Genomic DNA, 23,041 nt, shown 5'->3' with positions numbered 1-23,041 from the left:
GCAAAACTACCATCTTGATAAGTGACGCCCGACCGGCCATGGAGAGAGGCAAGGACATCCATCTAGTGACGTCGTCTGCCAGTTTAGTAATAGCCACACCATAATTAAGCCTGATCGTTTCTTCTCTGTCCAATGACACAACAATGCCGAGGTACCGCAGCTCCGAATCGCACCATTCCAAAGGGTAATCAAGAGGAAACCTAGCCACAGCCGCAGTAAGGGGAAAGAGTTGGGATTTCCGCCAGTTGATATGGACACCGGAGACACCCCCAAAAGCAACCAGCTCTCGCAAGAGCGCATTAAGGTTGCTTTCGGGATCTTTCACATAAAGCGTGACATCGTCAGCGTACAAAGAGATCCCGACCTGACGCTGAAGACAATTAAAGGCGCTCTGCTGGTGTAGCTGACGAATCCTGCAGGCCAGAGGCTCAATGGCAATGGCAAATAGGAGGGGCGAGAGGGGGCATCCCTGACGAGTACCCCTTGTGAGAGGGAACGGGGGGGACAGCACCCCATTCACCACCACCCTCGCCATCGGATCAGTATATAAGAGCTTAACCCATGAAATAAAGATCCGAGGAAAGCCCATCCGACAAAGTACATCGGCCCCACTCAACGGAGTCGAACGCCTTAGTGGCATCAAGGAAGATGGCGGCAACCGGGATATCTGGAGCGATGGTCGAAATAAGGGAAAACAAGGTGCGAAGATTGTGGGAGGTAGCATGACCGGGCACAAACCCCGACTGATCGGGCAGAACAATAACAGGCATGAGCTCAGAGAGCCTCACCGCCAGGACCTTCGCGAGTATTTTGACATCGCAGTTGAGCAATGAGAGGGGCCTATAGGAACCCACATCCAACGGATCCTTTCCCGGCTTGAGCATTGACGTAATAGCGACCTCCTGCATGGAACACGGCAGTCGCCCCTCCTCCAGGGACTCCTCAAAAACCTCGCGGAGGACGGGGGCCATAATATCCACATAACACTTATAGAATTCAGCAGGAAGGCCATCCAGACCAGCGGCCTTCCCATTATTCAAAGACATGATGGCATTCCTGACTTCCTCCACCTCCAGGGGCCTACCTAAGAACGCCCGATGATCATCCGACAACCAACAAAGTGCCAACTCATCAAGAAATCCGCCATATCGTGTCTCACCAGTCTGCTGTGTCGTGTAAAGGTGTGCGTAATGGTCAATGAAGGTACGCTGAATCTCCGCAGTGTCCCGACAGCGAGTGCCATCCGGCAAAACCAATTCCAGCACGTCCGACCCATGCCTTGGATGTCTAGTAAGGGCAGCAAGGACTTTACCGGGCCGCTCCCCCTCACGGTACCTCCTCGCCGTCCAATACTTTCCCCTATGTTTAGCCTCCCTGGCGGCCTCCTCTTCATACTCGGAGAGCTTGGTACGGAACTGGCTCAAAAGATCGGGATCCGAGTCAGCCTGCATCCTGCGTTCTAAGTCTCGCAAGACACCCTCCAAACCCCCGAGGGTCCGAACAATCAGTTTAAGCATTCCTTAACTTTTAGAGATAGTGACTCCTCGGATCGTAACCTTGAACGCCTCCCATATAACCTCGACACTGTCGACAGAACCCTTGTTTCTAGGGAAGAACGCCTCCACCTCCTCGCCAAGCTTCTCCCTGAACACAGGGTCAAGCAAGGCAGTCGTAAAAAGGCGCCAAGGCGGGCGCGGTCTTTGCAGCCCGGGAACAGATAGAACAACCTTCACCGGGCAGTGATCAGAATACGTACGAGCAAGATGCACAGCCTCCCGTAGGCCAGCCGCCAACCCCCTAGAGAGAAACACATAGTCCAGCCTCGCCCATGAGCGCGCATGTGCAGTGTAATGAGTGCCCTCCGTAGTGGCAGGGTGAGAGTACCTCCAGCTGTCAATCAGTCCAGCCTCCTCTACAACCCCACGCAGAACTTCTCTGGCTTGCACATTATACTGAGGACTCCCGTCTGATCTATCCAACTGAGCATGAAGTGCAAAGTTGAAATCCCCCCCCCCCACACAATGTAAGTGGCATCTACAGCAAGCACATGACCCCACAATGTAACAAAAAAGGTTGGCGTATCAACATTGGGAGCATAACAATTTACAAACAGCACAGTGATCTGCCCAAGCCGCCCCCACAGTAGCACATAGCGCCCCTCAGGGTCCCCCATAGATCCCAGTTCTTGAAATGCGAGCGATCTTTTAACAAGGATAACAACCCCACGAGCATAGGAGGAGTATGAAGCAAACATCCTGGCCGCAGCCCACCTCCCACCAAAGCTGGGGGAAGGTCCGGGTCGCAGATGCGTCTCCTGGAGGAGGGCAACATGAATAGCATGCCTGTCCAAATACTGGATCACATTACGACATTTTCTGGCATCATTAAGACCCCGTACATTCCAGGACACAATTGATATCTGGTCTATAATGACAGTCGACATTAGCCATTTTCAGGGCCCCACAGGACCCAATGAGCAAAGGCGGAACGTCCGACTCCCAGCAACAGCCAGCAGCAGGACACCAATCCAGGACGCAGTCGTCCCACCACATACACTCCACACACATCCCAGCCATCTCCAAACCAAGCAACCAGAACCACAACAACCCCCCCCAGCTGCACCATCCGTGCAACAGGCACCAAGGAAACACATCGCGCAGCACGCAGCAAACACAGCTCATCCGGCCCACAACCCGCACACGCGTTCCTCGTGTAGCGCGCTCACCACCACGCGGTCGCCAAAGATGGCGGCCGTTCCTCTCAGGCCCACAAAGGACAAAGGCAAGGGCCCCAGGACCAGTGCCGCCCAAAATAAAAATGGACCAGCCGAAGCAGCGGGCTCGGAGCCGCGCCTGTACACACAGACAGCAATAGCAATCCCCGCAAGGACCCATGAGGCCTGGGCGAGCACGTGTCGTCAGCATCATCCCTACCCCACCCACCCACCTGATGACACCCCAACTATCAGGCCATGCACCCCCCCACCCCCCCCCATTCCCCAACACACATCCAGTCAACCAACAAAGGACTAGAATCCAAACCAAAGGTACAAGTGGGGTACACCCTCCGGGGAACCCTCTAGAGGTGCACGACACCACTCCCACACACCACGCCAGTGTCCGAGCCAATGAGTCCCAAATGGCCCCAGGCGCAGCGCGGGGGGGTGGGTGCCCAGAGCGCGAAACCAAATAGCACCATCCTGCGGTTCCATACCGACCCCCATAAACGCCACCTATACATACAATTGCAAACTGACAAGATAAGGCCCCCGCCTCAAAAAAAACGGATGGCAGTTAGGCCTCCAATGCGGATAAGAAAGTCCATGCAAAAGACATACGTCTAAAATGTCTCAATACAAAAAAAAGGACAAAGTCACCCCAATCAGGCGGCCTCCTCCTCAGCCGCCGAATGTTCACCCTCAGGGTCACGATCACCTCCTCGATCTGCAGCCGCTCGATCGCGCTTGAGGCGCTTTGCAAAATCCTCAGCATGCTGTGGGTTAGTGAAAAAGCGTTGCTTAGCCTGGTGGGTCACTCTAAGCTTGGCAGGGTAAAGCAAAGCGTAGTCTACTTGCAGTTCCCGAAGTTTCTTTTTCACCCCCAGGAACTTACGACGCTGGTCCTGCACCATCGGCGTGAAGTCGGGGTACATGGTGAAAGACACCCCATCAAAGGAGAGGGCCCGACTGGTGCGGGCAGCCTGGAGGGCAGCGTCCCGGTCACGATAGTTTAAAAGACGCGCAATGATGGGGCGCGGTGTGGCTCCAGAGGCCGGCCGAGGCCCCAGTGACCGGTGGGCTCTCTCGACGATGAACTGGGACGAGAAAGCAGCCGCACCAATGGCGCCCACCAGAAGTCTCTCCACATAAGTTTCCATCTTTCCAACATTCGTTGACTCCGGCACACCTACAATACGAACGGTATTGCGCCTACTCCTCGCCTCCAACTCCTCATTCTTAGCGACAATTACCCGCAATATATTATCCATTCTCGCCAGCTGGGTGGTATGAGTGGCAGCCGTGTCATCGTGGTCCGAGATGCGCTGTTCCGCCGTTGTCAGGCGTTCCTCGTGCACGTCTAGCTTCTGGACCACCGCATCCATGCGCGACGTTATCTTGTCCACTTTGTCCACTATCGTGGCAAACCCCTGCCTCATCTCCTGCATCATCTGGTGAAAGTCCGGAGTTGGTGGCTGCGGCACAGTCTCAGCGACAGGCGGGGGGGGAGACCGCGAAGTCCCAGCATCCTGGAGCAGTCGCGTCCCCCTCCTAGCCACTCCAGAGTCAAAGGACAACTTAGATTGTTTAGTGTCCGGCTTCCCCATAATAAAGCGCTAGTAGCACAGCGGGGCACCAAAGTCAAGAAGAGTTAGGCTGCAGGCCGGCCCAAGTTCTAGGCTAAACGCCGAAAAACGGGGGCACGAGCAGGCATGTACGCCCCGCCACTCCCAGCGAAGAAAAATGGCCGTCCCCGCTCCCAGGCCAAAGGGGTGTTCCCCAGGCGACCAGACCATGAACCGCTGTGTCTCCATAAGCAATAGTTCCTGGGCAGGCAGATGTAGGAGCCGAGAAATCAGTTCAAGGACAGGGGAGCATCCAGCAGCATGCCCGACCGGCAGGCAGGCCCGGTGGAGAGAGGCAGAGCAGGGCCTACACCCCACGTGCAGAGCCGCAGTCTAGCGTGAAGGATGACGCCGGGCTACGGAACACCCGACCTCCAGAGCGCAAGTCGGGGAAACTTGGAGCCCCCGTAACTTCGGCCAGCGACCTCCGAATGGACCAGGAGTCGGACCGTGGGTGGCCAGTCGGTATCCCAGTAGATCTATAGGATCAGATCAGGGCGCAGCGATGGTATTCAGGATCCCTAGGCGGATAATAGCCCCGGGCAGCAGGAGCCTCACGACAGTGCGGCCATTCTGCAGTGCGCCCTCTAGCGCCCCCTCCAGTTTGTTGGACATATATTATTGAGAAATATATTTACTCATCACCATACCCATAAAGAGATTCACTCACCCAAACAACTGTTTCCACATACAGTCTTAACCTCATATACCTAATAAATCAACTATTTACACATCTTACGACAGTCACACACGTCCCACCCAACCACACACACATTCTTTCACTATCCCATACAAATGCTCACTTAACTAATTAACCCCTTCGCTTCGGGAGGTAATTTCCCCTCTGTGCTGGGGGGTGGGAGGTGCGCACAGCACCCCCATGCACATGACGAGCTCAGCTCGTCATGAGGCACAGTGCTCCTGTGCTCATGACGAGCTGATCTCGTCACAGCTGCACCTGTTCCCATGGAACGCTCAGCAGGGGAATTATCCCCGCGTGTGAGCGTTCCACGGTTCATGACGAGCTGAGCTCGTCATGAGCACCGGAGCACCGTGCCTCATGACGAGCTCAGCTTGTCATGAGCATGGAAGGTGTTAATAACTAATGTAGACTTTCACATAGCTAGTAACCAACTTATGTAGTAGTTTCCACAACAAGAGGTAGAGTGATGCAGGTATTCACACAGTTTAATCACTGCCCCATATATTTAGTGAGACACTTTAAATTCATCACTTAGACAGGAAACTACATTGCTACTAAATCCTCCAGTCAGACACTTATACATCCACTCAGTCTTCAAAGCAGATTGCTATATATATATAATACTTATTTAAATATCGAAGCAAACCACATTCACTGGATGATGTCATCAGTGATGTCATTTGAGATGTCATCAGTGATGTTATCAGTGATGTCCCTGAATAATGTAATATGTGACATCATCAGCAGTGGATTGCGGGCAAGTGAGGTATAGTTAGTACAACTAACTATAACGGGGGAATTTCAATGGTTTTATACGAGTGAAATGTCTAGCTAACTATAACACCACTAAAACCCATGTTTTTTTCAGTGAATATATATATATATATATATATATATATATATATATATATATATATATATATGAAATCCAACCCGTTGCCGGCAGCAGCCGTCAGCCAGCACACACGTTCACAGACTCCTTGAATAATCACCGCAAACCAGACTTCTTTGCAAAAAGATTTATTGCCAATCAAATGGTGAAGGTGGCGCCAGTCATCAGACGCGTTTCGGACTTACGTCCTTGCTCACTGATGAGCGAGTGAAGTGGAGGTCACACATATATACAAAATTAGTGCACATTTGAATTTCGCGCCTAAACCAAAAGCTAAACATAGTTGGTGGGCTCACATGTAAAGTCACATACCAAGCCCAAATAGCGGGCGCCATTTTGTAATGGTGTTTGGTGGGATACAAATGTGTGCTCAGACCATCTCATAAATCAATAAATAAATTACATTGATTTAGTTGCATCGAGTATAATCAGATAGAAACATATCAAAAAACAAGTGTTTTTAACATACTTGCAAAAGGAGAACATTATGGCACATTTCACAAGTAAACATAGGCATACCGTGTGAAACCTTACTCAGATATATGCAAATTCGACAAATGTAATAAGTGCCTGCACAATGTAACAATTGTGAATGTACAATGCGCTGATGTTGTATATCTCCTTATGATATGAATACAAAAAATGGAAATGAACTCATTATCTTGTTAAGTCAATCGACTCGATGCACTATATATATAGAATGTGATGTTATAGTATATTAGTTTAAGACGAGAGGGCAATGTCCATACAGATACGTTTGGAAACATAAAACTGAATATATCCACATATTTACAAAAGAAAATCAATTGTATACAATGATTGTCTGGGAATTAGAACAGACGATATAATAAATCGTATTCAAGATATGATTCCATAGTTGAACCGTACCCCTTGGTACCTAGTATGGAATGTTTGTTTAAAATACCTCGAACTCGATTATGTCACATGGGATGATTGCAGAAATGTGGCCAATAGTATGAGAATTAGCCAACCATTAAGCTCCCCAGTGATCAACCAATAATGTGTTTGTCAACGAAAAGTTTTCTCTACTCGTCATTAGATATACAGGGATGGTCAAGTGTTACTAGTGGGACACTCCAATTAAAAGGTGAAGGCTTAAAAACTGAACTTCTCATATAAATATCATGAGAGCCGTAATGGTGTACGTTTAAAAATAATAAAGTGCTAAAGTGTAAATGTGCAATTAAACAGTTTCAAAAAGATCTATATGCCCAAGTTACTATTCATAAACAATTGCTTTGTAATTCTGATCTAGTTCAGGCTACACTGGACAGTTCTAAAACAACTGACAGATAAGAGAAATTGTGGTATATGTGGACAAATCCATTTAAAACTTCGTACTCAAGTTGGAATTCTAGTTAGCCATGTAAATTAACATTCACTGCTTATACTGAAGCCCTATGTCAGATACATGTGCATAGGTAACCTAAGCATGAAATGGCCACTATAAGAAGTTGCGCAAATCTTCCCCTGTGTTCAAACCCCCAGGATGTTTACTGTTGAGCATGACTATATATTTTGACTCCAGTTGGCGGTGGCGTTTTTCGTTGTCTCCTCCTCTCTTATTGGGGATTATCGCATCTATCACGAAATATTTCAAGTGATTTAGGTTTTGTTTGTGGACAGACTGAAAATGCCTAGCCACTGGGTAGGCGGGATCCGCATTTACTATAGCCCGTAAATGCTGTAGGATGCGTAAATAAACCGCCCCTTTAGTGCTCCCTACGTATATCAGGTTGCAGCTGCATTGTAATATGTAAACTGCTAACTCAGTGCGACAAGTGTAGTGAGATTTGAGCATGATAGGTTGCGTGTCAAATGGTGTCGGGAAAGATTTCATATTCACACCGAATTTGCATGCTCTGCAGCTTATGCAGCGAAAAAAACCTTTACGTGGGGATAGTCAGTTATCAGATGGTGTTTCCGGGCTATTTTTGACTAGGTTGTTACGCATTGAGTATGCCCTCTTGAAGGTGACAGTAGGGGATTCTGGCATGATGTCTCTGAGGATGTTGTCAGTCAGGACAATTGGCCATTCACGCTTAATGAGTTTGGTGATTGCTTTGGCTTGACGGCTGTACCCCGTTATTAAACGTATGGTATTGCCATCCTGTGCTTCAGAGTGGGTCACATTGATTCTCGATCTAAGGGGATCTAAGAGTACCTGTCTATCCATTCTATTGGCTTTTGCCATGCTAGACAGTAGTTTTTTATCATCATAGCCCCTGACTAGTAAACGACGTCTACATTCCTCCTGATGGTAATCTCTTATTTCTGTGGTACTGCATGATCGATGAATTCTTAAAAATTCTCCATATGGGATGGCAGCTATAGTGTGTCCTGGATGGAAGCTGTGTGCATGGAGGATGGTGTTCCCTGAAGTGGTTTTCCTGAATAACCCTGTGGTGATTTTACCCTCAATGATCTTAACATGCACATCTAGGAATGTAGCCACATCCCTACTAATATCCGCTGAAAATTGAAGGTTCAGACAGTTGCCATTGATGTTCTTGACAAATGTTTCAGCTTCGATCATATTGCCACGCCATATGATGAAAATATCATCTATATACCGCCAATATTCAACGATATTTACGTCCCACCATGGTTTGTGGGTTACTTTGAGGACATGTTCCTCCCACCACCCCACGTGGAGACCCGCGTAGGTGGGGGAAAAACATGCCCCCATCGCCACCCTTCTCTGTTGTTTGAACACTTCATTATTAAATAGAAATACATTATTGTTCAAGCATATTTCTATCATGGATAGAAGCATCATATTATGGCAGTGAAATTCTATAGGTCTCTGATCAAGAAAATGCTTTACCGCTCTGATGCCATCCTTGTGTTCAATGCTTGTGTAAAGCGAGGCGATGTCCATGGTGATTAGAAGATGATCAGCAGACCAAGTGCACTGATTAAGTTTGTGTAAGAAATCAGTTGAGTCCTTAAGATATGCTGGTAGTTTTAGAACAAAGTCTTGAAGATAAAAATCAATGTACTTTGATGTGTTCTCAAAGATACCGTTGATGGCGGACACAATCGGCCTTCCGGGCACTGGAGTGGTCTGTTTGTGCACTTTCGGGATGAAATAAATGTTTGGAATCACTGGATGTGATTTGTGCAAGAATTTTAGTTCGTCTTTAGAAATTAAACCATCCCTCTTCCATTGCTGTAATTTCTTAGCATATACATCTTCTATGGTTTTGACGGTTTTCATGTCAATTCTACTATAACAAGTAGGATCGTTGAGTTGATGATATGCCTCTTGGATGTAATCCTCTTTAGCCCAGAGAACTATGTTTCCACCCTTGTCTGATTGGTTGATGACAATCTTGGTTTTCTTTTGCAATTTGTTCATAAGGGTGTGATATGCTCTCATTCTGTGGTCTTGATGTTTACGCTGTTTCATTGTCTTAATTTGTAATTTTTTAAGTTCTGCCACAAGTCTGTCTGCATAGATGTCAATAGCGTCTCTGGGCATGTTGGGAACAAATGTGGAAGGGGGTTTAAAGGGAGTGCCGATTGACTGTGCCACATCTATTTCTTCAAATTACGCCATGTCTTGTGTGCTTAAAGTGTCATCTATATCCAATTGCAGTTGGTGCACGGTTTTCATAAGGGTGATGTCTTTTGCTGCCAATCCACTGGGCATAGGGCCTCTCTTTTTCTCTTGGCCCAGCCTAGAACTTGTGCTGTTTTTTATGGCATAATATTTTTTGAGTTTGATTTTCCTGATATATTTGAAGATATCCACCCTGGTGTTGACATAATTGAAATTGCTTTCGGGACAGAATGAAAGGCCTAACGAGAGCAATTGTTTTTCAGCTTCATCCAACTGAATTCCGGATAGGTTGACACTGGTATTCTCGTTCACTGATTTTTGTTCTGCCACTGTTTCTTTTTTGATGGTCTCCCTCTTGGCTTTGGCGCATCTGCGGCGTTGTTTGCGTCTCCTGTTGCGCCTTTGGGTAGAGTTGATTTTGGAATACGTGCTCGTAGGGTCAGTTTTCTCTGGAGTCTTACGTATTCCATCTCCTCCCCTAATGTTAATTGGCCCAAATCCTCATCGTCTCGGGCGTTCAATGCGCCATCATCGGAGCCATCGCTGCTAGGGACCAGACTCAAATCTGATCCTGACAAGGTAGAGCCCATCGTCGATGTTGTTGCTTGTTGGGTCGGAAGCGCTCCTTTATTTGATGCATTCTTTTTTTGTTTTCTTAGCTGGTCGTATTTTCTAGCAAAAGTGTATATTTGCCCTAGGGCGTAGTCTTGCTCATCCCGGACAAATTTATATGCTTTCCTTGTTTTAATTGTTGCTTCCTGTTTTTTCAGGCGTTCAGTTATTTCATTGGCGGTTTTTTCAATGAAAGCTCTGTCTGTATCGAAGATGTCTTTTTTCAGTTCTTCATTAACTTTAGCTATTTCATCTAAGTTCTTCTGCCGATCTACCTTAGCATATTTGACAAGCAAGCATAACAAGCGCATCGATGCCTCCAAATTACTTTCAGCCCAGTCCTTTAGTAAATCAGGGTTCGTATTCTCAAAGCTGGGAACCAACATAATTCTGAGACCACGGGGCACCCTTCCAACTTCACGATATTTCTCTAGGGAGCGAATCTCCCACCACTTCGTGAGCTCCCCCCTCCGGTTCTTTTCCAGTTCTCGCATTAATTTTTTTACTTCAGTGTCACTTTCAGTCGTTTTATTCGATCCAGCTTTAGCGTTTTGTTTAACTTTGGGCAAATTTAAAAAGAGCTCCTCAAATGCCTTCTCTCTCTCCCGCTCCTCTGACATGGCGCCACCTAATTTAAATATTTTTCAAGAATCAAGTGCTATTGTGTCTCAGCACCTGAAATGCTGGCTTTTCGCGGTACCTCCCCAACCTGCAGCTATACTTTATGCGATGCCGATTCACCTTGGATACCTCTTCCGGTTGATGTCCTCCGACGTCTCCCTCAGTGGTAACCGAGTGATTCCAGTCGCTGTTGCCGTATCGTGCAGGGGGCTGACCAAAGTTGCTCCTCACTGGAACAAACACTCCAAGACAGTCGGTGTCAGGTCAGCTCACTTTATGGTGGAGGGGTATGTGCCTTCGGGGAACCGACCTCGTCCCGAATAAATGAAATCCAACCCGTTGCCGGCGGCAGCCAGCACACACGTTCACAGACTCCTTGAATAATCACTGCAAACCAGACTTCTTTGCAAAAAGATTTATTGCCAATCAAATGGTGAAGGTGGCGCCAGTCATCAGACGTGTTTCGGACTTACGTCCTTGCTCACTGATGAGCGAGTGAAGTGGAGGTCACACATATATACAAAATTAGTGCACATTTGAATTTCGCGCCTAAACCAAAAGCTAAACATAGTTGGTGGACTCACATGTAAAGTCACATACCAAGCCCAAATAGCGGGCGCCATTTTGTAATGGTGTTTGGTGGGATACAAATGTGTGCTCAGACCATCTCATAAATCAATAAATAAATTACATTGATTTAGTTGCATCGAGTATAATCAGATAGAAACATATAAAAAAACAAGTGTTTTTAACATACTTGCAAAAGGAGAACATTATGGCACATTTCACAAGTAAACATAGGCATACCGTGTGAAACCTTACTCAGATATATGCAAATTCGACAAATTTAATAAGTGCCTGCACAATGTAACAATTGTGAATGTACAATGCACTGATGTTGTATATCTCCTTATGATACGAATACAAAAAATGGAAATGAACTCATTATCTTGTTAAGTCAATCGACTCGATGCACTATATATATAGAATGTGATGTTATCGTATATTAGTTTAAGACGAGAGGGCAATGTCCGTACAAATACGTTTGGAAACACAAAACTGAATATATCCACATATTTACAAAAGAAAATCAATTGTATACAATGATTGTCTGGGAATTAGAACAGACGATATAATAAATCGTATTCAAGATATGATTCCATAGTTGAACCGTACCCCTTGGTACCTAGTATGGAATGTTTGTTTAAAATACCTCGAACTCGATTATGTCACATGGGATGATTGCAGAAATGTGGCCAATAGTATGAGAATTAGCCAACCATTAAGCTCCCCAGTGATCAACCAATAATGTGTTTGTCAACGAAAGGTTTTCTCTACTCGTCATTAGATATACAGGGATGGTCAAGTGTTACTAGTGGGACACTCCAATGTGAATATATATATATATATATATATATATATATATATATATATATATATATATATATATATATATATATATATATATATATATATATATATATATGCATGGTCCCCTGTTGTGTCCCTTCGACTCTTTGTGGGTATGAGGAGCATTCTTTGGATATTTTGCACGCCAACCCTGGGCGCGCTGAAGGGACCCGCCTCGTTTTGTGACCACAGCCTCAAGGGTACTGGCTGTACTTCATGCAGCCTTCTAGTGGCAACCAAGGTATTGGTAGCTGTGGCCCCCGCTGCCAGGAACTGTGGATTGTTCGCTGCGAGTAGCAGTCTGTGACTTCACGGAGGAGCGAGCTCATTGCAGTGAGCACCCGACGCTACAACATCCTGGAGGTTTTTGCGGTGAGGTGTCGATGGGGGCCAGAGCAAAGATCGGGAGCTGCAGAGATACTGTGTACAATTATTTTTCCTGCACCACACACGCCTTTTCAACAAGACGCCAGCACTCACTGTGAGTACAAAGAAGGCTTAAGAGACGCTTACCCGATGGCCGAGATGGTGCCTTCTGGGAGTCGTGGTCCTCCGATGAGACTGTGAGATAGCGCTCAGGAAAACCAATGACTTTCGCTGGGCTTCCACCAATGGGAGCAAGATGGTTGGTTTGAAAGGCGGCGGTAACAGGACACAGCTTGCAGGCATTTGAAAAAGACATTACGTTGAAACGCGTCATGCCTTCTGTGCGGCAATAAAGAATATTTGCATGGTCCCCTGTTGTGTCCCTTCGACTCTTTGTGGATATGAGGAGCATTCTTTGGATATTTTGCACGCCAACCCTGGGCGCGCTGAAGGGACCCGCCTCGTTTTGTGACCACAGCCTCAAGGGTACTGGCTGTACTTTGTGCAGCCTTCTAGTGGCAACCAAGGTATTGGTAGCTGTGGCCCCCGCTGCCAGGAACTGTGGATTGTTCGCTGCGAGTAGCAGTCTGTGACTTCACGGAGGAGCGAGCTCATTGCAGTGAGCACCCGACGCTACAACATCCTGGAGGTTTTTGCGGTGAGGCGTCGATGGGGGCCAGAGCAAAGATCATGAGCTGCAGAGATACTGTGTACAACTATTTTTCCTGCACCACAAACGCCTTTTCAACAAGACGCCAGCACTCACTGTGAGTACAAAGAAGGCTTAAGAGACGCTTACCCGATGGCCGAGATGGTGCCTTCTGGGAGTAGTGGTCCTCCGATGAGACTGTGAGATAGCGCTCAGAAAAACCAATGACCTTTGCTGGGCTTCCACCAATGGGAGCAAGATGGTTGGTTTTAAAGGCGGCGGTAACAGGACACAGCTTGCAGGCATTTGAAAAAGACATTACGTCGAAACGCGTCATGCCTTCTGTGCGGCAATAAAGAATCTTTGCATGGTCCCCTGTTGTGTCCCTTCGACTCTTTGTGGATATGAGGAGCATTCTTTGGATATATATATACATATATATATGCATCAATATTTTGTAAAACTATACTTTTCCATCAATATTTTTTTTCTCAATATTCCTGTACTTACCTGTTTAAGTATAGGGAGCCAATATTTTTGCATTCTATATTTTTTCATCTATATTTTTTACTTCTATATTTTTCTCATTGATATTCTGTCAGTTAACCGTTGTTTTTCCTATAAAAATGTCTGAAGCCTGATACTTGGTTATTCTGTATTCTTGTGGCTAGTGCAGAGACTTCTTCTAAGATTCCACCTGGATAAGGATGGCAAATATAAATCCGCAGTTGGCCAAAAATGTGAATGATCCAATCTTTTATTGTGATATTTGTGATGACTACCTGTGTTAGGGAATGCAAGTAACCAGTAAAGATTTTCACTATATTTGGTAACAGGCCTTTGAATATCTGGCCTCTGTACAGTCCTTTTGTGTCAAATATTATACTACATTTTTAAGAGGGCGATCGCTCCCTTTAGATTAATTTATATGGGGAATCTGTTCAGTATCATGACTCTATCTTGCTTCTATTCACATTCATTTACACTCATCGGGATTTATAAAGGAGTTCCTGCTCATCATCCAGATTTTACTGAAGTTGTGATCCTGAGGCTTATCAGTATGTCTCTGAGCAAAGTATCAGGATTTAGTTATGCTTGCCATTTTTATTTAGTGAGTCGGGAGTCGAGTTGGCGACCATATCATTTCTTTGTTGCTAGTCTCCGCGGCTATTAAATACTCCTAATACCATCCCTATGTCATTCCAATATGGCCTACACTTTCCCGCACACTGCCGACCCTTTGGCAGTTCAGACCTTCAGTGCACATGTGTGTGCCATTTAATTAGTTTAATGGGATGGACTACTGAATATAAGGACTTGCTGCATACTCCTCCGTATCAGGCACGTTTTCCGGAGGAGCAGGGACACGGACCGCACTGCGTGAATTTACCGTGAGTACACTCTACCCTAGGAATTAAGGAGGGGAGGGACCTTTTTCCATGCTTTTGGCCTCCCCACATACTTACCTATGTGCTCCCAAACTTTGTTATTTGCAGATGTTGGCGATTACTTTTATGACCACATATTCTCGCCACCAGTACCACAGGAATTCTATAACCCATACAACCCTCGTAAGTAGTAGGTTACTAGGGGCTGTAGGGAGTTCTTTATATTTTTCAGCACATATCTTATTTCATTCTTTCTATCTGCAGACACATAGACCCCCTGAAAGTGTGGGCTATTTTGACTCTTGGTGGTACAATCCTGGCGCAACAGACCACAAAGATTATAGGTATTTTACAGAGACTTATACTCCTTTTGACAACTAAGCAAACCGGCCCGAATTTTTAAGTAGCTTTTCCATTTCTCTTTCAGTACTGCCTGCCATGCTGCGATTAAACCTTCTATCACTGATACATTTATTGCACTTCACTCAGGACTGATTGGAGACAGAATCCCCCTGCTCCCAATATAAGGTGTACCATTATTATGTATGTGCCACTTTCCAGTTTCTTGCGAACTAATAAGAGCTATCTACAGAGAGGAACCTTGACAGATATGTAATGCCTCCACTATTATGTTTGCAGGAACTCTAGATAGTATATAATATCACCCGTGGTATGATCATTTTATTGGACGCCCCACCATTATACCCAGAGTCTTGATCTGCCTTGCGGATAGGAACAGTATGTACATTTAGGTTTCTTCTTCGTTTTTTTTCAACCTAGATTGACTTCTTATCTTCTTCTTTGATTTCCGCTCTGGTATTATGTTACTACACATTTCACACTTTTAGGCTTCACTGGTACTTTTACCCTCTATACTCTAGGTGATGGCCCTTGTATTACACAATTTTCGGATATTGATATGATCTTGCTCCACACTAATAACTTCTTTTAATTATTAGAAATATATGAATATTCATTGTATGTTTGCCCCCACAGACTCTCTACTTTCCTTGTTCAGAGCCCTGCTGAACTTTAATATTGGATAAAGTACCCTAATTACATATGGCCTTTCTGCCCACTATTGAATAATGATGAATCCTCTACCCTGATGAAGGATTTTTAAGTACATGGTACTTCCGAAACACGCGTCAGCGCTACTTCCCCCCGGTTTTGTAATTCTTTGTACCCATTTTGTTATTTTTTTTGTTTCTTCTTATAATATATATATTGTTATTTATATATTTAATGTAGTTACGTATTTTATCGTATTGTCTTTTCGCATGATTTCTATGTTTGTCACCTTGGAAACATGAACAACTATTGAACTTCTAGATTGAGGGCTCTTCTTCTATGTATACACAATATTGTTCACTATATGTATGAATGTGTCTTTTAGAATTACCTTGGATAAAACAAATGAAAAACAAAAAAGATATGTATTTTTTTGATAATAAATGATTGAAAATCAAAAGTGTTGTGGGACATATATTTGGATGCATATATTACCTATTTCTTTAAATTCTAAGTGGGGGATACTGTTCAAGTTTTTTATTGTGTTTTTGCCCTGGCTAGCTTCTCCTATGAATCTGTTTTCAGTGACCCTCTCCTGTTGCTTCATCATTCCTGAACACAAGCCTCACATCTTTTCCTTACATTACAGTTACACAATACTGTTCTGATTAAGATCCCATCACTCTGTAAATCAGATTTGAACCCAGTTCATCATTTCAGATCCTGCATCTCCCACTTGATCTGAGAAATTGCAGCTAGGCATTGAATACATCACACAACCCCTGGCATGCCCAATAGTATATTTGAAATGGATCATTGTAGGTGCATTCACTGTGCATCCAATGTGTGCACAGTCCTCTACATGTATCTTTTGAGTGAACACAAAATATGGATTTTCACAAGGGTGGGTTGTAGATAAATTAGGCTTATTGCCACTGCAGAATAGTGTAATGCCACAGAACCAGTCAACAATAGCTATTGGATCACTTCAGGCAAGAGTGATGGGCAGAGCTGGGCTTCAACCTACATCAGAAGCAGGTTGGCATCTCATAAGAACTGGATCACACAGGTCAGCAATAATTGGGGAGAGGAGTTGGCCTAACGGCTAGAGCGGTTGACCTTGAATCTGTGGACCTGGGTTCGAGTCTCGGCAATGACGCTGAACATCCTTTAATTCTGGGCAAATCACTTAATCTCCTCGTGCCTAACAAAAAAAAATGAATGTGTACTCATGTAATTCAACTGTTGCTATGTAAAGCGCTCTGCAACCCGATTCGGGTCAAGTTTGCCCTATATAAGACTCTGTAAAATAAAAAATAAAAAATATTGATTTATATGAGTGGATAAAGCAAGTTGACATAAGATTCATTCCAAGGATGCAAATAATTGTGATCTTTTAGAGCATGATGATGGACGTGTTGGTGACAAAGCACAGAATGACACCCTTTTTGCACCACCAGAAGTGCTAGATTTATGTTTACACAGTAATACTCTACATGTGAAAGTATCAATATGGAGGCCAGTCATAAAGGCCCAAGGATGTTGGAAGAGGTATTATTCAAGTTTCAAACTAAAGAGTAAATGAACAGTGTACAAAGATTCACTGATCTCCCAGTGACAATGCTGAGCTTACTTTGCACATGTGTGGAGGGAGAGGTGGAATGCTCTGGGATCCATAAAATGTTTTGGGACCTGATAGAACATGACAGCTATGTAAGAAGTCTTGGAAAATTGATGAAACTCTGAGCTGGGTCCTGGCCTATGAAGCTACAGCATCATTGGAAAGGGTGATGAAAAGAGCTAGCATCTACAGATTCTAATATCTGAATTTTCTGTGATCCAAGGTGTTATCCGTTGTTGGAGCAGAAGTGCATCTGTGAGGTTAGACCTTACAGGGTCTAGGCAAGTAGAGCAGCAAATTAGCTGGAGTTAGGCTGGCAGAATGGAAGATGAGTGAGCACTAGATTATCTCTGGGTTCAATGAAGGTTCCTCTGCTATGGTGGTGGAGCGTGGCCCCACTGCTTTTAAGCCTTGCAAAGAAGAAGTGTAAAATGCTAATAACTGTAAGTTATTATCATTTTATGTTTCGTGCTGCTTTGCGGGCGGGGGTGGGCAGGGCTGCTCTGCTCTCGGTGCAGGGCAGGGAAGGAGTGGATTTTCCATTCCTAAGTCCGCAATAACTGTTTGGTCGGCTCTCTCGGGCCGCCGAAACCAGTCAGGCACACTCTCCCCGTTCTCCATGCAGGCTGCATTACAGCCTGCGTGGAGAACAAGCCCAGGCCCCCATTCCCTGATTGAGTGTCGAAAAAGGATGCTCAAAACCAATCACAGTGCTGCATTGCAATGTTGTGAATTGGTCTGGGGAGCCTTCGTGCCTACCAATCACAATGCTCCAGTGCTGTGTTGTGATTGGTCAGTTAGGCCTGGCTGTGCTTCCGTCCGAGACGAACAAGAACAGGAACAGAGACACAGAACCTGGTGCAAAGGTACATTTTTTTTATGTTTTGAAAAAAAATATATGCAACACCCCCAACGCGACCCTCTACGTAACCCCCCCGCGTGCCACCCATGAGCCATACAGGTCGCCACTGTCTGGGTTATGTGCTTTGTCATGGAACCAGGAAATACTTGCCTGAATACTGGGGCTGTTGTAGCATTTGATAGGGGTCACAGAAGGTTGTTGGTCACTGTATAGTAATGGTACTTTAGTCAGCCTCACTACTAACAGTTATCTAACTCCTGGGGGCAGAGTATGGGTTGGGATGAGGTTCAGGGACATAAAGGAGAGGGAAAAGAATTTGCAAACCACAAGAATACTGAAAAGTCAATTATCCACCAAGAGCAATGCTTACAAAAGCTGTTACAATGACACAATATGAAACACAAGTGGATGAGAATTAACCACAGGTGCTCTTGACAGAGTAAACAGCCCCTACAATTGAAGAGTGGCCATTAAAAATAAGTGGAGGTCTGAAGAGAATGTCACCTACTCTAGATATAGATGTCACATAGAACACAAGTACAGCACAAGACGGAGGTTTCCCTATAAAAAGGGATTGTGATGATTTTGCCAAACAGTAAAATTACAGAAAGAGAGGGATGTGGGGATTTACCATGCAAGGGATAATTGAGGTGGTAAGATTCATATTGTGGTATGAAGGTAAGCAATGCATGCCATGAATTGTGTCAGCTCCTCTGTACTAAGGGTATAAAGTATGCACAAAACCATCAACCAATAGCTCTTTCAATATCTGAAACTAAACCACCAACTTGCTGCCTCCAATCAGCAATCCGTGACAACCACATCACTGAAATCACACTGATTGCTGCCACAGATGACATGAGATTTCTGCCAACCGCTGTGGAGCGGAGATTTTCACACATATGGCTCACCAGCAATAATTTGGTGAGCACGAGTGAGAATTTGTGTCTCCTAGCGAGGTATACAGACACTAGAACGGCACCCTGTGAGATTTTTTCAACATGAGGAGTCACGACTGTTCAAGTTCAGAAACCTTACGCTTAAGTAGAAAATCTACTTGAGCAGCAGCAAAGAAGCAGAACCCTCTGGCACCCCCTGTGATGCAGTTCGCACTGATTTTGAAGCACAGTATAAGCTCCCAGCACTAAAAATCAGCCAGAGGAGCACAACATACTGACTTCTGCCCCCTTTTATGTAACTCCATGGAATTCCACAGAGTAAAACTCCATGAGTTCCGCCCACTTCTACTGATAACTTCTGTTTCGGCTGAAATGAAATTAAGACCAAATTGTAATGGGGATCATAGTCTGATCAAATTCTCCACATGCAATGTTTAGGTATGTTTGTTTAAGCATAATCAAACAAATGTGATAATCTTAAAATGTCCCATCTTAGTTCACAGTGTAGAAACAAAGCAAATAAATGCACATAAAGGTTAGACAAAGATTCCTCTTTGGACTAATATACCCATAGGAATGAACCCACCTTTCATATTTAATTATTGAATTTAACACGTGGCTCATTTCTGGTGTGTCATTGTTTTCTTTATTAATTAAAATTTTCCAAACACGAAAAATTATTGGGAGATACTTACTCAAAGCTGCATGCACTGATATAGCTTCAGATTCTTGAGAATTTTCACTGACCCCTACGGCATTAACAGCCTTCACACGGAAAATATATTTCTCTCCAGTTGTTAAACCATGAACAACAAACCTGAAAAATGAAGTAGATCCATCCTTTTAGACAAAACTGAATAGCTCTAAAGAATTTACATGAGAATAAAGTGGACACATTTAAGGTTTGAGGGCCTGTTAGCAAACTTCTATGTTGGAGGTAAGAGCATGTCAGTGATGCCACTGGTGGCTCTGTCACCAAATACAGAGTTGCCTGCCATTTTGGATAATATATATTGCCCAAATGACTCCAGCATACACAAGGCAACAGGTCTCCCATGTCATGTTGGCATAGTTATTGTCAGGTGTCTGTTATGTTAATCTTCAAATAGACCCCTAATGTGAAGTCCTGTTTCAAGGAATAACCTAACAAATGTCCTGCATGGGCAGAGAGTATTCTAACAACCAGTGGGAAAATTGTGCCTTAATGGCTCCAGACTAAGAATCAAGTGTATGCAGCCCGTTGTGTGGAGGCAGGACATGTCTCTGTCCTGCCATTGCAGGGCTTGTATGTGCAGTTGTAACCTGCCATGAAGACCTGGCAAATAAACCTCTTGCCTGGCAAAACCCGTTCAATTATAATACATATATGTCACCCTAAGGTAGGCCCTAGACACCCCCATGGCAGGATGCAGAGTATTTAAAAAGTTGGACGTGTACTATTAAGTTTTACATGTCATGGTAGTGAACAACTCTTAATATGTTTTCACTACTGCTAGGCCTAGCTCTCTCACCATTTTCGAGGACTGAGGCAGCGATGCGGGTTTAGGAATCTGTTTGGTCCATGTAGCAGCAATGCTGTATTTGTTCTGTTCAGGGTTGTGCAATGCAGCAGAGAAGATGCATCGGATTTGCTGGATCCACCTTCCAAAGATCCAGGACTGGGTAGGAACCACTTGGAAGGATAGACTCATAGATGACAGGGTCCAAGTGCAGGTGCAAAGTTGATGGAAGAATGTTATGTTGCTGGGGTTTCGGTTCAGGACGCTAGCCCTTGGGGTCACTCCAGGCTCGGGGTTCAAGAGACACATGACCAGTCCTTCTGACTCAGGCAGAGGGCAGCAGGGCAGCACAGCAGGGCAGTGGTTCCTTCAGAGCAGCAGTCCAGCAAAGTGGCAGTCCTTTCCGTAGCACAGCAGTGTCCTTCTTCCTGGCAGAGTCTTAACAGGTCCAGAAGTGAACTGAAGAGCTGGGGTCTGAGGTCCAAAATTTATTCCAGGGCCTCCTTTGAAGTGGGAGAAGCTTCTAGATGCTTCTCTTTGAAGTGCATACGTTTCCTGCTTACCCTGCCCTGGCTCCAGACTAACTACTGGGGGTTATTCACCCCTTTGTGTGGAGGCAGGACACAGCCTATTCAAGAGTTAGTGGAGTTGGGCCCAGCTCCGACTTTCCATCCTGCCTGTGATGACCCATCAAGGCACACATACACTCTCCATTGTTTGTTGCTCTCTAAGAGAAATACACTAAGCCCAACTGCCAACTACTCACAGTCATGCGACCCCATGACAGGCTGAAGGCACTAAATGGCTAAGGCAGGAAAATGCCAACTGGCATTTTTTAAAATTGTAAATTACATTTCAACTTTACTATAAGAGGTTTTTTTTCATTACAGTTCTAAATACACCAAACATGAACTGGGTACCTATTTCCAATTGGATTTTACAGTATATTAAATGTAATAAGGTTACTCCAATATTAACCTATTAGAGAAGCAGCGAATTTAAGATATTTTCACCACCAGGACATGTAAAACTTAGAATCAGATGTCCTACTTGTTAATATATTGCAGCCTGCCCTGGGGCTGTTTAGTGCCTACCCTTTGAGTGACGTACATGTATTAAAAGGAAGGTTAGAGCCTGGCAAAGGTTTATTTTGCCAGGTCGACATGGCAGTTTAAAACTACGCACACAGGCTGCAATGCCATGCCTGAGACATGTTTAAAGGGCGACTTAAGTGGGTGGCACAATCAGTCTTGCAGGCTCACTAGTAGCCATTTACTTTACAGGCCCAGAGTAGATGGTGTACCACTTTACTATGGACTTATAAGGAAATTACATATGCTGATTGGGGATAAGCCAATGTTGCCATGTATGAAGGAGTATGCACTTGCACTTTATTACTGGTTAGCAGCGGTAAAGTGCACAGAGTCCTAAGGCCGGACAAGATCAGTAAAAGATGGAGAAAAAAGACAAAAGGTTTGGGGGAATACCACTGTAAAGCTGAAAGATCTAACTACCACTATATAGTAAGTAAAATGAACTTTTCTTCTTTCTAATTTTTATGTTCACAGTAATTTACAAGGATACACAGTGTGTACTTCCATGCTCCTTGATTTCCTGCTGTCTTATTTTAAGGCAATAAAGGGGCATTGTGTTTTTTTGATTTTTTTGCTTTAAATTGTTTTACCCTAACAGTTTGTATGCTCATGCATTTCTATATGCAGAAAATCTATGATTTTTTTTATAAAAATCACAAATCTCACTTGGCATTTGCACCTTATTGCAATCGGAGTTGCAGTATGGTACTTCACTTAATCTTAGCCTCTTTGGTTGAGCTAAGCCTTGACTGCTCAACCACATCTACCCATGGCTGTTTTATGAATGCAAGCACTGTCCCACTCAGCGTCACTGTGCAAACTTAAGTCTTAACAACATGAGTAGAGTGGGAGAGTGCATGCTGTCACCAGTAAATGTGCTGTTTCCTGTGCAAATATGAACTCACATAGGTACAGAGGAAGGGGTAGATATGCATAGTGATGTCTGTGGGATCTTGGAACCACTGTTTACCCTTCAAAGGACACTGACTGCGTACCAACAATTTGTGGAGCAAAATGTGTATATCAATGATGACATTTATAGTCCCACTAGATCAAGGGTGAAAATGAAAGTCTGTACACAAATATTCATCACCAAGGGTAAGCAAGAGCACCTCAGAGCAGAAGATGCTGTGTGTGTGTGTGTATAAGGCCCTATATGTTTCACTTATAATTTGTTGCCTGCATTCACCAATCCACAATAAAGTTTCAAAAACCCAAAAATCTGTACCTCCTACTTAATGTAAATTTGGAACATAATGTTTATGGGTCATATATAAAACGTTACCCTAAAAAAAAACATTTTCAATGGAAACCTACATATGGAACTCTCTGTGATACATTTAAAACTGGCTGGATCAAAGTGCTGGGGGCGGGGAGCTTGTTGAACTGACATTGAGCATGAATTAAATTGCATGTCAAAGTCCAGTGTCCACTTGTTTGTTATGTATACATTTCTTACTCAGTCTGTATGTGAAGATTAGCAACAC

General features: G+C 44.5%; 1 protein-coding gene across 1 annotated transcript in view; it reads right to left on the bottom strand.

Annotated features, from left to right (window-relative positions):
* Window positions 1–23,041, bottom strand: part of MYOM2 (myomesin 2) — a 731,038-nt gene that overhangs the window by 293,844 nt on the left and 414,153 nt on the right. Inside the window, exon 17 of the mRNA XM_086926415.1 lies at window positions 19,657–19,778. Coding sequence (XP_086782541.1) covers window positions 19,657–19,778 — 122 coding nt within the window. The remainder of the gene's footprint in view (window positions 1–19,656; window positions 19,779–23,041) is intronic.

The sequence above is a fragment of the Lissotriton vulgaris genome, chromosome 6 (genome assembly GCF_964263255.1).
Source record: "Lissotriton vulgaris chromosome 6, aLisVul1.2, whole genome shotgun sequence".
In the NCBI taxonomy this organism is placed as follows: Eukaryota; Metazoa; Chordata; class Amphibia; order Caudata; family Salamandridae; genus Lissotriton; species Lissotriton vulgaris.
This window is presented reverse-complemented; position numbering and strand designations above follow the sequence as displayed.